The sequence below is a fragment of the Dermacentor albipictus genome, chromosome 5 (genome assembly GCF_038994185.2).
Source record: "Dermacentor albipictus isolate Rhodes 1998 colony chromosome 5, USDA_Dalb.pri_finalv2, whole genome shotgun sequence".
Taxonomy (NCBI): Eukaryota; Metazoa; Arthropoda; class Arachnida; order Ixodida; family Ixodidae; genus Dermacentor; species Dermacentor albipictus.
In genome coordinates this window covers 149354035-149366676 of record NC_091825.1, presented here as the reverse complement: position 1 = coordinate 149366676, position 12642 = coordinate 149354035, and the positions used below count along the sequence as shown (strand labels likewise).

The following is a 12642-nucleotide window of genomic DNA, read 5'->3' as shown; positions in this document are numbered from 1 at the left end:
ACCTAAACGAACCATAGCATCACAACAGTGCATGCTTGCTGATGTTATTTTCCCCATCAGTCAGGGTCAATCATTACTTGCCGTGAATTTCCTAGAACCACAGTTCCGCGTAACAATGTAATGCCATCGCTTGGAGATTGTTGTTCTCATGGCAGGATACTCTGAACAAAGAGCACTTGAATTTTCTTTTTATCTCCACGTATATTTGCAGTTTATTACAAATCCACACGCGCCAGTTCCTCTTTTTCTCTTCGAGAAGTAGTACATCAAGGGGCACTCGTCACCGTCTTGCTATTGAGTCCAAGCAGGAATCACCGCAATCACCTCACACTTTTTTTTCAACGCGCCGTTTTCGGTTCGTCATATCAGCCGTGCATGACACACGGACTGACCAACCATCGTGCCGGAGCGAGTCGCCACTGCCTGCAATGATCACTGTCCCTTCTCTCTCTCCCCTTGAGCGAAGCGCCACTACCGCCCGCTGCCGCTGCTGCCGCTGCTGCTGCTGCCGCCGCCGCAAGCTGCCATGTGAAGCCTGCTTCCGGCGCCGTCCCTGCTTCTTCTTCTTGATCTACTACGCTGCCTGCCGTAGTGGTCCCTCGGTGGGCCAAGAGCACACGCATGCACGACCCCAGCCGGTGCCCTCTCTTTATCTCCTGCTCCCCGAACCGCTCCTGCCCGCTCCTCTCTCTAAATACCCTCTCCCCACGGCCTGCCTGCCTTCTCTGCATGCTTGGCGGCGCGCGCGAGCGGTGCGTGCTAAGAGCCGCCTCCTGTCCGTCCACATGTGTGTCCAGTTTGACAGGGCCAACAGGGCCAAGACCGAGTGCCTTGGCGGACTCGAAGAGGTCCTCAGCACGCTCAGACCGTCCGAGTTCTGCGACGAGCAGCTCGCCAAGTACAAGGCAAGTGACGAGCAATCTTTTTTCTTCTCCTTTTATCTCTGAATGTGTGACCACGAGCTGCCGTTGTCGTCAAGAGGCTGATGTTCGGCATATGAAGCAGAAAACACAGTATAATACTATGCCTGCGATTTCGCGTACCAGAGGTTATACCAACAACCGCATCCAACAACTTTTCAACAAGTTCCATCAGTTACCGACGTTCTTCTTTTTTTTTCAATCAATCAATCAAAATTTATATTTTGACAAAATCAAATACATGATGGGTATAAGTACACATTCGGAGGCCCCGAAGTAACAACTGTCGGGGGGACCTCCTAACAAGACATGAAAAGGGGATAGTAGGATCGTGGCAAACAGTGAGTCATGTCATATATTATGCAATTTCTACATCATCATCGGAAATAAACAGTAAGAGAGAAAAAAATCTATTAAAAATATCACAAGTATATTCACACAGTTAAAAAGAAGAAAAATAATTGAAGAAATCTTAAAACTAACATGCAACAATTCAAACGAGGATAAATCGCTCGTAAAGCTAACAACGAGGAGAAGTATCAATTAAGGCGAAATTCAGTAACTCGGTAATTGAAAAGTACATTGCGTAATGGTAAAGTGAACAAAATCTAATTACTTCTAGGTTCGTTAAATTATGCTACGCGTCATATAAAGTGTTCATGAAATGCTCCTTCGTTCTACGCTTGAATGATAATAATGTAGATGTCTTCATGTCAGATGGTATTGAATTCCAAACAGAAATGCCTGAAAACGCGACGGCAAATTTACCATAGTTAGTTCTTGCTTTTGGAAAGAGAAGATTGAGTTGTGCTGAAAATCTTGTGTTGTTATAATTGATGAGGCTAGAGCGACCTGGAATATTAAACCTGGGATATTAAACTCGGTATTTATAAGACAAAACATAAGTAGCGACAGCTTATGATTGAATAACATGCGTAAATGTGAAACATTTAGGGAACGGAACATGGGAGCAGAGGGAGATGTATGCGATTGGAATGTAATTAATCGTAATGCCTGCTGCCGTAATGCCGTTCGCAATAGATTCGTCGCGCGTCGTAATGGATGCCGCGCCGTAACGTGTGTCTTCCGCTTTGATGAGTAAGTCCGCAAAAGCACGCGAAAAGTGCCGCGCGGCTAGTCACGAGGCACCTTTAACGCAATAGCGTTAAGGGCCCCGTGTCGCACAAAATCCGGCGGCGGCGCCCCGCGCCCGGCGTCCCCCGTCCGGCCTCCAGCATCGGACGTCGCCTCGGCAAAAATAATTTCGCACCAAATTTGGAACCACGAATACCCAACGACTTCTCCACCGCCAAAGTTGCTCATACATTGTCTTTCATTCTTTACAAAGTTATTCCTCGGAATTTTGAGAACGGCAGCCCACAAACAAATGTAATTGGGGAAACAACAGCGACAGCGCATGTCCTTTATGTGGCTCTTCTCAGACTGAAATATTATAAGTGCGAAACAATTACAGGAAATCGACCCACGCAAGAGACCTCGTTTCCACCAAAAAGCTCGCCTTCGTGCATAGCATTCGCAGCCAGTGTTTCCCGGTAAACGTTACATTTACATAAGCTGCAGTTGCGGGGAAGCATGAAAAGCAGTAAGGGGTCTTAGAACGCTATCGGCGTTCCACTCTTAAAGTCGAAACTTAAACGTCCTCCATTTTTTTTTTTTGTCCGCCCAATTATTAGGGTGGGCGGCTTCACCCTGCCTACTCCTCTGCCACGAGCCCTTGGGCTCTGGCGGCGTCGTCGGCCCGCTGGACTGACCACAGTTGGTCTTCTGAAGCTGAGCTCAGCAGCAGAGCACATCAACGCGCGCGGGCGCATTTGCTGGAGGCTGCCTCCCCGTTGCTACTCATCAGCCCATTGCATTCCCTAGAGCATATGCTCACGAGCTGCTCTTGAGCTACACAACCTACTTTCGTTTGTCTTGCATACATCTGCATAGATTATATTCTACATTAATGGATATGGATATCGGAGAGATTTAATTAACAAGAAAATGCGTAAATTTAAAGCAAACTCCAACGATGACGCCTCTGTAAAACGATATATATATATATATATATATATATATATATATATATATATATATATATATATATATATATATATATATATATATATATATATATATATATATATATATATATATATATATAAAATTCCATCCAAGCTCAGCTCTCTAACGAGGCACGATTGTATATGCTCGCCAAGGAGGAGCGCCACTTTTGTTGGGAGAGAGAATTTTTGAAACATGCTTCTGTCAGCCGCGATCCAGGGCAACTTGAGAAGGCTAGTAGGTCTGGTGGCAGAAGGCTGGCGGCTTGATGCGCGATGTCTTCCCGCGCACCCATTGTTCGAGGTCACGCGACCTGCCGAGTTTTGGAGGCGCGGCACATTTGAAATGGTGAACGAAACGGCAGCAAACAAGCACACACGCTCCCTGCCGCCGACGTTCAACACGCCAGCGTTGTATCTGCGAGTACTCGCGGGTATCGAGCGAACTGTTGATGTGTGTATTTGGTCGCTCAATACAACGCTTGCACAGTAGTAAGAGAATGTTTACTGCAATTTTTGCTCTCATAAGACTACGGTCATTACATTACACTTCTACATTACTTCGTACATTAGTCTAATACTTTGCTATTGCTGGCAATACTTAGCCTTTTCGGTAAAGCAGCGACTTTTTTTATTGACGCTAGCTTCTCTTTCCTTCTTGTTTACTTGCTCACTGACATACCGTTGTTCTTGGGCCATCTGACCATAATGAAGTAGGGGCAAATATTTCGTTATTACCACCATTCGCTATAGCCGTATAAGTGTTCAGACTGAGCAGCCACGCAGATTTCAGTTATTTTTTTTACAACGACACCTCGTTTATGCTATTATACGTATGTTCTGGAGCGATGCCGCAGACACGGATGACGCGTGTCCGTGCAACCCGAATTAATATATGCGCTTGCGGCTTAAGGAACCGAGTGACTCGTCAGAAGTGGGTGCCGTGCTAAATAACGCCGGAACGAAGTTTAAGAACGGTGAAATCGGTCATTTATATTCAGGAAGCTGGCCTCTCCTAGCAAAAATAGGTTTAAGAAGCTTTCTCTGGGCGAGCAAGGAGGTACATAAGAGAACGCTCGTAAGCGGCCATTGCACTAGACACGGTGACGTAACGTCCGCGCAGGGCATGACGTGGGACTCCTTCGTGGCGTCGCTGAAGAAGCGCGACGCCGGCAGCGACGACGAGGACGAGGACGAGTCGAGCAGCGGGGGCGCAGGCTCTCCCAAGAGCGGCGCCGCGTCGTCTTCGGCGGCTGCCGCCTCGTCTACGATCGCTGCCCCCGAAGGGCCGGGAGGCCTGTCGGTGCCCGGCGAAGCGGACCGGGGCAGCCCGACGGGAGAGGCAATGCAGAGCCAGTTCCTGCGCACCATCAACCAGACCATCCAGAAGAACGAGGCCAAGAAGAAGGAGGCACTGTGGGAACTTTTCCAGAGCGAGTGCAACTTCCTCGAGGACCACCTCATGGTTCTCAAGAATGTACGTGCCTTACAAACGCGCGTCCCTTGGCAGTGCGCAGTCCCGCGAAGGCTGGACTGCACATTGCCAGCGAACAGCCGGTCAGTAACAAGAGCCAATTGCGCGGCGTTCTGAGTAAGGGGGAGTTCGCGCCCATTGTTCGCTACTAATCATTCAGGCAAGCTTCCATTCAGTCGGCGTCGCGAGGACGATGACAACTAGCGAAAGAAGGAGAAACCTTTTTTCTGGTTCTCAAGTCTGGTTGGCTAAACGAGACTCGTAGCTTTCGTTGCGGTGCACGGAGTTGCTCAGACTGAGTATAAAAGGCAAGCTCGACAAAAAAGTTACTGTAAATGCCAGATCCGATGGCGCCGTGCCAGATCTCGGAGACAATGGTAGGAGCCAAAGTTTCGACATGAGGATTTGTCTTCGTCAGGGCTTCGTACCCTTGTCGAAACGTTGGCTACAGCTTAAGTCACCCGTTATTCGATCGCAGTTGTTAACTTGCATGTCTCCGTATACCCGCCACGATATAGCTTCGTGGCTATGTCGTTGCGTGCTGCTGAGGTCTCTGGTACGATTCCGGCCGCGGCGGCCGCATTTCGATGAGGGCGGAATGCAAAAACACTCGTGTACTTAATATCAGGTGCCCGTTAAAGAACCTCAGGGGGTCAAAATTAATTCAGGGACCTATACTACGACGTGTCTCGTAATCCGATAGCCGTTTTGGAACAAAACTAAACAATTTTTTTCGAAGTCACCGTCTTCCTGTGACCATCAGTATTGTTTGGACAATTAGACACCAGAAACTTAAATCCGTAGACAGACCTCTGCTGTGAGAGCCAACATTTGGTGCTTGCGACACGCGCACAGTATAGAGTACGTGTGACTTTGGGGTACAGTTGTTTAACCTCAGAAAGCGGAGACACAGCGCAGAAAGGGAACATATGGAGACAAGGAAATTTTGACGTGGCACGAATGCTGTGTCATGTGGTTCTTCGTGTCCATCGAAGTTTATTGCACTGTTCCCCTGCTTTCACAAGAAACGAACCATGACCGATACCGATGTTCTTACGTGGAATAACCGAGTGTTTCTTCTTTTTTTATCTATTTTTCGGACAGATGCAAGCTTGCTTTTTACCCTTAGTTCTTTTCCTTAAATACACCGGCGTGAATTTGGATGATAATTTTACTACTATTATAGCCTGACGTTGGCTTGTTCACGTCTCCCGGAGGCCTATAGTAGCTGGCTGTACTTGAAATAGCCAACGCCCCGTCGAGCAACAATAACTGTGCGGACATGCGTGATCAGCAAGATACGCACATAGCAAAACAAACAAGACCGAGGTCCTCTGCTGATTTGCCTCGACAGCGGAAATATTCGCGCCTTAGGTACAAAGGTGCCATCAATACGCACTCGTGTCACGTTTGAGAACACGTACACAATCACAGCTAGGCTCGGAGAGGAGGGGTATAGATAGACAAGTGTGTGTGGGGGGGGGGGGGAGGGGGGGGGGGTAGTGGACAGGGATGGGATGGGAGGAGAGAAACTACCATATTCACAAGCATATAACAGTACCAGCACGCATACTGGACAGGCCCGAAAGTGCACATATTGATGTAATCTTTGCGTCCGTCAGTTTATCTGCAGCACACGGGCATGTATGCTTCCACCATTCGCAGGTGTTCATGGAGCCACTGAAGAAGATCCAAGTGGAGGGATACGCCATGTTCGCCGAACCGGAGGTGCTCTTCGGAAACCTCGATGAACTTTGTTGCGTAAGTTGCGCCCCATTTTTTTGCGCATACCTTCGGTAAGCGTAGGAGGTATGCCTTAAGTGTTGGCAACAGTCTTCACAATAGCGTGCTTTGTCCCGTGCTTTTAGGTCACTTACGCCTTCTGTAGAGAGTTTATCAACTTTATCCTGGCCAGCCACAACTCTGGGGAGTTTAGCACGACAGACGTCCTTATTAGACTTTTCAAGAAGGTAAAGTGCTTTTCGTAGCTTTTCTCGTTTATTTGTATCAATGTTTCTCCCATAAACAATGAGATGCCCATCCCTTGTGAACAGAGCACAAAGGCAGCGGCCCTGAGGCAAGCCTACCACAGATACACGCTCAACTACATAAATGCGCTCAACTACTTGGAGACGCTCAGGAGGCAAGTGGAATTCAACGAGTTTGAAAAGGCAAGTCTCTCTCTAATATCTGCGCGAGCTGCATGCATACAGCGATTGGTGTTCACAGGTGGAAAAAACATGGAGGGTAGTCATATGAGAACTGATACACGCTTAGCCGCTTCCCTGTACCTCGTCTTGTCGTTTGTTTTGCGCAGATTTGTCGCCAAGTGCCTCGAGCGGCCAGTCGCGCGGCAATTTTCCGTGCATTTGCGGGCTCCTTTCACGCTCGGAAAACACTTTTATGTAGCACCTCTTGAGTAACGGAATGCTTTATCGAGAGGTTTTTATGTTGCTCTACAATTTTCTCATTGACATTTTTCATCTAATTATAATATTTGAGAAGTTTATTAATTGATTAAGACGAATTATGTAACTAGGCGGAATGCAAAAACAGAAGTCATAATCTGAGTATCTCCAAGCGACGGGAAACAACGTTACATTGGTTCTGTCCAGCTACGTGGCATTTGCATATTCTTAAATCTTCTTGCATGATAGTTGGGACACCTGTATAGTATGTTTTGCGCTGCAAGCTTTCCGGACACAGACTTGCTCCCTTGAAATGGGACCTGGATTTCAATGTGCCGAGCGCCTAACGGAACGAACCTCAAGAACGGTCACATATACTTCGTTCGCTTTCAATATAAACCCCTTGTAATGGCCAAATAAGCAGAGCTCCAAGTCGGCGCTCACTTTCGCTAAGCATACCAACTGTGGCATTTTCGTTTTCTATCTTTTACGTGCGTGCAGCTTACAGCCTTTGCTAAAGGTATACATTCCGTAAGGCGCATGACCTACGGTACTAGTGCTTTAATGTTGAAGACGAGAGCTTTCATTTACCGTTTCGCGTGAATTGAATAAAAAAACATACGATGCGAAGGCATACGAAAGATTTATGGTGCAGAGGGCTATCATCTACTTGTCATGAAATATTGAAAATCCAGCCCCTAAATGAGGTCCCTTACGGAAAGTATAAGCGGTCGGTACGGCATCGGAGTCATTGCACGTGCGCGACGCCGCCTCCAAGGCTTCTGCGCATGCGCGACAACACCGAGCACTCTTGCATGCACCAAATTACCATTCCTCGCGGAAGTGCCGCACTGTTCGAGATGGCACATCGGTTGAAATGTGGCGCTTCGACGCCAGATGCCGCCGTAATCCGCGTGTATACCAAATGAACGCACAAGTGTACGCTTCGCGATCGCAGTGGTGTGCCCGGGACCCGCGCTGCAAGAAGCTCCAATTGACCGACCTGCTGGTGTCGCCGGTGCAGCACATCATGCGCGTCCCTCTCATCCTCAAGGACATCGAGATGCGAACCGAGGACATGGAGGAGCGGGACTGCATCACAGCCATCCTCGAGACTGAGGAGAACTCGCTCCGTGAGCCTAGCAATCAGTTTCGCTTGCGACACCATTTTCGCTTGTGACGTTGACGTTCTAGTGAAAGGAACACTAAAGAAAACTACCAACCGCGATAGTGAGAGAGGAGGAAATAGGTCATGCAAAGGCAGGAAAGTTAATCATAGGTAGTTCCCGGTCGGTACTCTATACGGGGGGAGGGGAGAAGGTGATAGAATAAGAGAGAAGCCTGAAGAATGAGATGTGCGCACACAACCAAGGATAGCGATTAGACAGCATTCTCAAAAGTCTATCTCAACTTTTGAAGACCTGTGGCAGCGCAGTAATAGTCTTCTACGAAGACTTCATTGAAAACACTGACCCAAACCTTCTGTTTTGGCCAACGTTACTAGACTATAGGTCTAGGTTACTAGACTAGTAACGTTGGTTTCGGCAGCGGACAACTCAGTTAGACTGGCAATTGCGAAAAAAAAAATGCAGCGGCGATTTAGCGGTAAACGCAAGAGAAATGGCTTTAGCATTGCGTCGCACCTCTCTGGGGGCCCGGATCCGTGATTTAACCCGCATTCACCACATTGCAAAGTGTTGCTCAGGAGCCCACTTGCCACACTTCCCGACTCTTCGAGGAGCGAAGTGCAACTGACAGTGGTCCGGAGCCGACCACAATCAGTTGCACTATATATATATATATATATATATATATATGTACACACACACTTCTAAGCTTTCCCATTCCCTCTCTACCTCGACCACATCTTTATTTTTTTCACACTTTGATATAGCATTAAATAATACAGGACAGCAGGGTGGGACCTCACGTATGATAAAAACTCCGATGCCATGATGGTTTTGCATTTCTTGACTGGTTCAGTTTGTCACCTTGGCCATGAGAGGTGATAAAGTGCAAGGCACAAAACCATGTCAAACAAAAGAAAAAGAAGTGGCAAACGTGACGATACAACGCTCGTGTTCACGAAGTCACATCTCCCTTCAAATTGCTAGAGACGGTTGGTGGGATAGCAAGCGTAACACTCGCTAGAATTGTCCGTTAGCATTAAAGAATTACAGTGCATTCGAATATAGATGCTAACCTGGCCACATTTACACTTTCTTTTTCTGTGAAGCGAAGAGGTGCAAATCTGCAAATAACCCATTTACCCCTATGATGCACATGTGCGTAGCACAGATGGGATGTAGCACTTGTACAGGATAATTTATGGACGATCTGCCCGTAGAAGTAAATTAGCGAGTATTTTGGGAATGTTGAATGTTGAAGCTGAATGACTCTTGAATGTTCATGCTATTCATTTCTTTTCGTCTGCGCTCCAGCCAAACTATACACATATAGGAATCACTATTTTAAGACTACCTGCTACTATTGGAACTGGATTACTGGAACTGCTGCACTGGTGGCGTAGTCCGGATGCCACACACAACGTAACGTGAATTTTCCGTTCGCGCATTAATAAGGCTCTTCCATACGCGTACAATATCAGTCGAAAAGCAGTTCTACAATAAATCCACTTTCACGGTACTATTGTACTGACCTCCGCGGGTTTCTCTGCCCTGCAGTCTCTGGTGTTGCAGAATGTTCTTTAATTTTTTTTTAAATTTTTTAACACATTTTATCATACCAAAATCAGACGCCAACAAAGGTAAGCCTGGAATTCTCATTTCTCCTCTTTTTTTTATTTTCAGGGGAACTCGACGACAAAATGAAGTGGCTCAAGAACTTTGAGCGGCTGCTGGAGATCCAGAGAAACATAGTGTGGCCACCGGTGACCGAGCTAGACTCAAAACTCTACATTCCCGAGGTACTAAGCGTAAACGGACGCGTGCGTGCATGCGTGCATGGCAAGTGAGTGTTATGACGGAAGTATCGTAAAAAATTTGGCAGAAAAAATACTAATTAGATGACAGTTCAGAGGACAGGACAGGAGGCGACAGAACATTGAAGGAACACTAACGAGAAAAAGGATTTCACCTGCATTAGTAAATTGTCATCATTCTGCGATACCAAAATAGCCACAAAAACGAAATACGGGTGGCGACGCCGCCTTAAAGGGACACTAAAGCGAAACAATAAATCAGTTTAGACTAATGAAGCATTGTTTGATAACTCTGCAGGCAGTAATTTAAAAAAAGTAGTTTGATTATTAGATGAGAAAGTGAAGGTCCAAGTATCAGTATTTGAATTTCGCGCTGAAACCCCGGCGCCGGTACGTCAGCGTGACGGCAGGGATTCCAAAGTATGTTTTCGCATTCGGGCCGCGTTGGCTGAATAAAGGTTCCCGAAACTTGCCATATTTAATATTCGGTTCCTTTAGAACACAATGTAGTCAATCTGTACCGCTCTATATAATTAGTAGGCCCTAGAAAATGCCATCAATATCCAAGAGGTCACAGCCCCCAGGTGCGCGAACTTATAAAAGTAGGCGTCGCCACCCGTATTTCGTTCTTGCACTTTTCCTGGCTTACCAAACGTCGTATCGTTGTAAGAGTGGTGTTTTTGGTGTTGTAGAACGGTAATTTACTGATGCAGAAGAAATCATTTTTTCACTTTAGTGTCCCTTTAAAGTGCCCGCGCATCAGCTCGCCGCGATGTTATAGATGTTGACGGCGTCTTTTATGGCCTAATGAATTGTTTATCAGTAAAAAATAGAATACATTGTATTCTAATGAAGATAAGGACCGTACTTGGCAACTTTCGCGAACTTCTACTGAGCCGCATCGAGGCCATAATACCAAAAAAAAAAACATAATACTTTAATACTTTGACATCCGTTACGTCACAGTGACGTATGAGTGCTGGTGCTTTGGAGCGAAATTTAAAGAAGTTGAAATTTGACCATCTTTTCTTTTAATGACGAACCTATTATCACGAAAATAACGAAAATATAATGTTTAAATAATACTTTATCTGTCTCAAAATGATTTAGTGCTTCTCTTTAGTGTCCGTTTAAAGCTGCTTTCTTTTTTCTTTCGAATTTTTGCTCTATTTCCGTCAAGTCTGTTCAATTAACTCAGCAAAAAAATTTGCTAGAGTGAGAGAGAGAGAGAGAGCGCGAATGTGCGAGCAAGGGTTTAGATATTATTGTGCTATTAAGTTTCATAGCAAATTGGACTGCTGAGTGAGCGTGTGACTGAATGATGAGCAGGTGAATCAATAAAAATTCTGTGTGAGTGAATTAGTACGTGTCACCAACAGCTCTCGATAATGTTGAAGCGTAGAAGGTGCAGTGTTCGGAAGATGAGCACGAGATCACAAATTATATTCTCAGCCGCCGCAGCCACACTCCGATGGAGACGAACGGCGATAGCCCAGGTATCACAGCCCAGGTGCTGGTTTGGAGCAAAAGAATTCATTTTCGGACGAGATGATGGTAGCCACAAAAAAAAAAAAATTATGGGGTTTAACGTGCCAAAGCCACTTCCTGATTATGAGGCACGCCGTAGTGCGGGGCTCCGGAAATTTCGACCACCTGGGGTTCTTTAACGTGCGCCTAAATCTAAGTACACGGGTGTTTTCGCATTTCGCCCCCATCGAAATGCGGCCGCCGTGGCCGGGATTCGATCCCGCGACCTCGTGCTCAGCAGCCCAACACCATAGCCACTGAGCAACCACGGCGGGTGGTAGCCACAAGTGTAAAATATGTTGGCGCTGCCCCGAACAACAGTTGAAATGGTGCGGTCTTTGGCGAGGAGACAACAGCTAATGAATTAACATTGAACACCATTCATTTCCACTAGTGCCAGTAGGTTCACATTGCACTTTTAGTTACGTATTGCAATACTCATTGTATCAAACTCAAATAGAAGAAACAAAAAGCTGAGCAAATTATACATTTCCTGAATCTTCTATGTGCGAATTATGAGATATGGAAAAAAAGTTACAGCAGGACAGTTTGCGTTGCCAGTTTGTTTAGCTAATGAGATACTCTTCGAAAAATTTTGCGAGAAAGACAACCCGTGATTTCCCGCTGAATCGGCTATAGCGCATCTCTTCCACCCGCCCTAATCGGAGAAGACAAGTCAAAGAAGGCAGAAGGCACTTGCATGGCTCACCTAACGAAATAGAGAACAGACACTTTGCACTACAAAGCTTATAAGCCTCTATCATCCATTCCCGCGTTCCTCCACCTCCATCTCTCTCCCGTAAGCATTGCTTTTATAAAAAGCCAATTACCGTAGCAGTCCGACGATTCGATTTATTAATGTTGTGCAGCATAATTCTCTAGAAAAACCAAACTTAATTACGATGCAGTCATGCATCAGCAGAAAAAGGCAACTTTCGCAGTAGTCTTATATTATGGCATCGATGCTCTCGAACGTCACTATTTAAAGATAAGGCTAGCTTCCAGGGCAGTCTGATAACGCATCCACGAGTTGGAGCGTAATCTTATAAGAAATGCCAACTTTCAACAGTCTATAATGACGCGTCTTGCGAGACAACACGTGAACCTCGATCATTGCATAGATATTTGCAGTGCAACCGAATTTCGATGCGGGCGCGCATTCACATCACGCCGTTATCCCTCCGAAACACCACAGCCGCAGCAGAGAGACGAACTCATGGCCTAGCGCTCAGCAACAAGTACGGATGTGCATAGTTGTCCGTGGCAAGGGTTTTATATGCGTTCCATAATGATCGGTTTCCTTTAA

The 12642-nt window shown here is 46.3% G+C and overlaps 1 protein-coding gene across 3 annotated transcripts in view; it reads left to right on the top strand.

The window, feature by feature from the left end:
* The window catches only part of LOC135915278 (rho guanine nucleotide exchange factor 5-like), a 311708-nt gene that overhangs the window by 283987 nt on the left and 15079 nt on the right, over positions 1-12642 (top strand). For 2 of the 3 annotated variants that reach the window (XM_065448300.1, XM_065448301.1), the window contains exons 12-18: positions 462-905; positions 4110-4463; positions 6126-6221; positions 6329-6430; positions 6515-6631; positions 7827-8001; positions 9679-9794. In XM_065448300.1, the coding sequence (XP_065304372.1) occupies positions 462-905; positions 4110-4463; positions 6126-6221; positions 6329-6430; positions 6515-6631; positions 7827-8001; positions 9679-9794 (1404 nt within the window). The remainder of the gene's footprint in view (positions 1-461; positions 906-4109; positions 4464-6125; positions 6222-6328; positions 6431-6514; positions 6632-7826; positions 8002-9678; positions 9795-12642) is intronic. The other variant, XM_065448302.1, reaches the window with a different exon arrangement.